The 5,456-nt window shown below is 44.7% G+C and overlaps 1 protein-coding gene across 1 annotated transcript; it reads right to left on the reverse strand.

Annotated features, from left to right (window-relative positions):
* Positions 1-273: 273 nt before the first annotated feature.
* On the reverse strand, positions 274-778 carry LOC147419577 (pentatricopeptide repeat-containing protein At4g25270, chloroplastic-like). The gene is made up of 2 exons (XM_086505828.1): positions 552-778; positions 274-448 (listed from the first exon to the last, which is right to left on the reverse strand). The coding sequence occupies exons 1-2, from the start codon at positions 776-778 to the stop codon at positions 274-276; spliced, it is 402 nt and encodes a 133-aa protein (XP_086361954.1).
* Positions 779-5,456: the final 4,678 nt, after the last annotated feature.

Genomic DNA, 5,456 nt, shown 5'->3' on the forward strand with positions numbered 1-5,456 from the left:
TCATTAACGATTGATTAAACATGGATTCTGTCGATTAACTGGAAACTAGACGGACTGCTTGTTTTGAATACTGTTGTCGGTAATTGCATCTGTTGCACCTTGTTTCCCGCACCTCTCACAGCCAAGGGCCCGGTGCCTTCCCGGCTCACCTTTCACACAATTATCCCCCGACACTGTACTTGCAAGCATATCAAATATTGACACAAGCTTTCAAATAGCAAGCAAGTGTCAATGCATCAGTGGAATGCCCTCTGTTGAAAGTAACTTAATGGCTTACTCATCATTTCCAAGTTGAGCGTACCCTGCAATCAGCCCATCCCAGGCTACTATATCTTGACCTAGCATTTCCTCAAACACTTCTAGTGCTCTTCCGAGCATGCCACATTTACTGTGCATATCTAACAATGCAGTGACAAGAATACTGTCTGCTAAAACCGCTGTCCACAATCTGAGCGTGGATTGCTCGACCCTTCACTGAGGCTCCTACACTACCACATGCTCTCAAGATGCAAGAAAAAGTTACAGCATTTGGGAAGAGAGCCCCACGTTACATGAGATCAAGACCATTCAATGCTTCCTCACCTTGGCCATGGTGTGCATATCCCCCAATTAACGCAGACCAGGACACGGTAGTCCGAACGGGAAGTTCCTGAAGAATATGTTGAGCTTTAACTAGAGGAGCACATTTTGCATACATACTGAAAAGGGAGTTAGCTATGGAGGAGCTTGCTTCAAGCAAGCCTCTTTTTATAATGTCCGCATGTAGCCTGATGCCCATGTATAGATCTTTCTTGTTGGCTCAAGCCCTTAATGAGGTTATGAAAGCAGAAGCATCTGTATTCAAGTGATTACTACTGCACAGAGATGATTTGTAGTCATCTTTACCATCATCTGCACTCACCATTCTGCCTTGTTACCCTCTTTGGAGCAAAGGATGCTCGTCACAAATAGGCTCTGTTGGCAATAGAAAAAACTAAAGTTGGAAAGAGTGCCTTTTTTTTAATTATATAGTTTTGAGTCCATGATTTTGGTCCATTGTACACTACACATTTGACTATATACAGTAGCAGATTTTGAAATCATTTGTTTGCTCTCCATGAGCGTGGATGTGAGGGGAGTCCAAGTGTCCACGACTCCATGAGATAATGTGGAGGCAGCTAGGGAGCTCTCGCAATGGGACTGAGAAGATCTCCACCTTCACGAGACCACAAGTAAGGCCTCCCAGACAAGCCTCCTTACACTGCCCAAGCTTTGCATATCCTCCAATCAAATTAGTCCATGATACCACATTTTGATCTCCAATCCTGTTAAAGACTTTTTGTGCTTCTTCAAGTGAGTTGGTGTACATATCCACTAGACCCCCTCCCATATCTCCCTGCGCTCGCGTTCCCCTCCCATCCCCACTCTCGTTCTTCCTCTTTGTGTCGCCATCGCCACACGTTAAAAAACAAAAACGTATATATATATATATATATATATATACACACACACACACACGTTTCATAAAATAGTACCCCCCCCCCCCTCTCTCTTGTTCCTAAACACCCACCCCTAGACAACCACAACCCCGCACATATGCACACACATACACAACACAATCACACAGTCACCTATATACACACACGCCTAAACAAACTCACCCATAGACACATATACACACACATGCACACATGCATTGCATGCACGCATATACACACCCACAATAAAAAAGCAAAGGAATAATCAACATCGAAGCCAAAGAGAAGAAAGACGGCCAAGTCGCCCACCGTCAACACCAAAACAAGAAGTGGCGCCAAAGGCACTCCCCGGTCACTACGAAAAGGAGGTAACACATAGCAACTCCGATTCTCGCAACAAATACCAATTTCGGCAGCCTCAAACCACACACTGACCACCCGAACCATCAACAAAACCTATGTAAATTGCCCAGACCCCCACTCTTCCCTAGTAACCTAGCCAATGGCTAGTGATTGTAAAAAAACTCTCCCCACCCCACTCTTTCCTCTCTCTCTATCTCTAACTTCTCTCTCTATATCTCTCTTACTAGAGAGGCATCTAGACCTTCTACAACGACCAGAGGATATTTGCAAGGACCATTGGATAAGGACCACCTCTCAAGCCTATATAAAGAGGCCTCCATTAAGCACAAAAGGGACAAGTCAAGGAGGAACACACTAGCTCCATGCACTCTACATTTCAAGCACCACTAAGCACATAACGCACCCCCCCCAAGCTATAGAGCTCATGGCATCATGTTTGGTTGCAAGCTTGGGCATTCTAGCATTGGCAACATCACTATTTTACCCATTCTCCACCACACCATGGTTGAGTTACTAGTCACGACTACTCCATGCACATAAGGCAGTCACTACTTCCCCCACAAGGCAACATGAGCACGCTAGGATTGAATGCATCCACCCCATGCTACCTTGGGCCGCTCTCGGTGTTGGTGATTGATGTCATCGGTGGCTGAATCGTCTTGATGTTTTTCATCAACTAACCTTCCTGCTAACTCCAACTTCGCCATGCACCATATGGCGCTCACATTCCATCATGCATCCCTAGTACCAAGAGCCAGGTTTGTAACCATAAAGACCACCATTTGTAAGTATCATCATCGCCAATAAAGGGTTCTATGTTGTCTTGATCTTTGGGGTCTATTCTCTGTTCTCCTTAGTTTTGCTTTCCCACATTTGTGGGATGTTTCCTCTCTTGTATATCACTCTGCTTGTGCTCCATCATGTGAGGCCTCTCCAATCAGTCAGTAAGCTCCATTCCGACCTTGTCACATACCTCCCTCGTACACACACTCCTAACTGTTAACTAGACATTTTCTACATGTGGACATTTGTTGTATCACCATTTCATGTTGGTTACCTAGAGGGAATCTCACTTTTGCTACCCTAGCTCATGTATGTCTGCGTCCTAGCCTCACTTATGCTAGGTGGTGCCCCTCTCTGCCAATAGGATTACTCCTACCTTGAGATGATGCTTGGGAATGTTCGGGTTGTGTGTGGTGTAGAGGCCACCCCATATGGCATGTTATTTCCAGCTATCATTTTCTTGGCACCCCCACTGAGGATCCTTTCATGAAACCCTCAAGTTTACAAGACTAAAACCCCTAAAATTTTGTGGATGGATGAATGGTTAGTAGGGTTCGCTAACTGGACGACAGAAGAAGAAGAGCTCGAAGCACAACTAGACGAACTCCGCATCTCCATCAAAGCTTGAGTGCTAGGCATAATGGTGATCGATTTGTAGTGGCAGAGTCAACCAACACGCCAAAATATACATAGGCCGGGTGCCAAGAAGAAGAGGGAGAAAGTCGAAACCATGTCCACAACCTACAACCAACCTGCAACAACAAGATGGAGGGAGCTCTTCACAATAGAGAATCAACACTATTCTACTTCAAGAATCGGGTAACTCAAGTCACCGAGGTAATTATCACAGTCATTTTTCAAGTCGCACCTGATGCTGCACCACAGATAATGGAAGCACATGCTCATGCTCTCACTAGAGAGACTAGGGATCTACTGAGCTTGTTTTAGGAAAGAACACCACCCTCTCCCACAAGCTTGGACAGTGACTAAGCAACTCTAAGATTCGCATGAATCAGTACAACTTACCTCAAGGCAGATCACACATTTTGATACGAGTACGCTCAATCAAGGTAATACTAGACTTGAAGGCTCACTACTAGCACATCATCGACACCATGCTGGGTGGGGAGCTCCTCTTTGAGGTTCTGGCATCAGATCAACCATTTGTCTTACCTTTGATACAAGGAAATGTATCGTTTGAGATTTTAATCTATGTTCTAGTATAAAAAGGGTATACGCGCCTCCTTGTAAAGAAAAAAAAAAGGAAAAAAAAACTTTTGATTGCAAGGTAAGCAGTGTGTCTTTCTAGCTCTCTCTCTCAATAATCATGGCAAGTGAAGCATTTCCAACATTTAAAGGAAAGAAGGGGAGGATTTGGTAACAGATTTCCTAGATGACTTTGAAGTAGCATGAGTAGTAATCAACAAAGATACAAATGAATCGCGGGTTAGAATCTTTAAGCATCTCATAAAGCTAGAAGCTAGGTCATGGTACAATGCACTTCCACAAGAAACTAAGGATGACCGAGAGCCCTTAAAAACTGCTTTTAAGAGGCACTTTGGGGGAGGTACCACTTCAAAGAAGCTGTGGGACAAGTTGAGAGACTTCAAGCAAGAGGGTCTTTTAGAATATACCACCTATGAGTCCAAATTTGTGGATTTGTGGGAACGGTGGGTTAAGTCACTGTCAAGAGGGGAAGTTGCATCCAATTTCCAAAAAAAATATCGGTTCACGCATGGCTTATGGCCGCTTCTCAAGGAGAAGGTGAAAGGTAGATTCCCGGCTACGTACGAGTTAGCCGTCAAGATTGCTCGTCTTAAGGACAAGAAGCTGCGGATGAAAGCCAAAGAAATCGAGTCAAAAAAATCAGGAACATCGTGTCGACCAACAACCACGACAACCACCATTCCTCCACCACCACCGGCTCTTGGGGTAAGAAATGACCAACAAGATATGTTGGCCCATATTACTGACCAATTGCAGAATTTGTCTGTCCACTTGATACAGCAAGGAAGGAATCAAGAAAGAGATCAAGATCCGAGAAGAGCACGACAAGAAAACAGGGAGTATCACTACTACAACTACGGAGAGGATGGTCATGGTATGTACTACTATCCCAAACCGTCACAAAACTATAATAGAGGATGTAGGAAGAACCAACTGTCACCCCCCTAGAGAGAGAACACCCCCAACCCAAGCACTAGCCCCACCTACACAAATTCTACGTCCACCCTAGGCACCACCACAAGCACCCATTCCACCTCTTCCACCGGCACCACCACCTGATCGCCTTGTAAACATCATAAGTCTAGAAGAGAAAGGAAAGGCCGTAGTAGTGGATCCACCCAGAGTAAAGGAGAGGGATAAGGGTAAGGAGAAGGTAGCCTTTGTAGAACCATTTGAAGCCATGACTGTAAAAAGAGCTAGGAGGGAGAAAACTACACAATCTAACGATGAGAGAAGCATGAAAGGCGGAAATGGTCCAAAATGGCTAGTACAAGGTGCTCCAAAGCAAAGGTAGCCGGAGAAATTTCAGGTTGCAACATGGATGTCATCCTTCCAATTATCGACGTCAACATAAAAGGTAAGAGGGTTGGAAACACCTAATTGATGGAGGTGCACAAATTTGTGTGATGAGTGAAGCTGTGTGACAGGCCTTCTCCATGCAAGGCAAAGATGGCAAACAACGGAAAAGTAAAATGTGCAGGTGTGGTAAGTGCTGTGAAGATAAAATATTTCAACACTGAGGTAGAAGTAAATTTTTTTGTAATGACTACTAAGGGGGAGGGCTATCCATTAATCTTGGGAAGGCCATGGCTGATGGCCATGAAGGAAAAGCAGGACTGGGGCACT

The sequence above is a fragment of the Adiantum capillus-veneris genome, chromosome 29 (genome assembly GCF_014529385.1).
Source record: "Adiantum capillus-veneris isolate H3 chromosome 29, ASM1452938v2, whole genome shotgun sequence".
In the NCBI taxonomy this organism is placed as follows: domain Eukaryota; kingdom Viridiplantae; phylum Streptophyta; class Polypodiopsida; order Polypodiales; family Pteridaceae; genus Adiantum; species Adiantum capillus-veneris.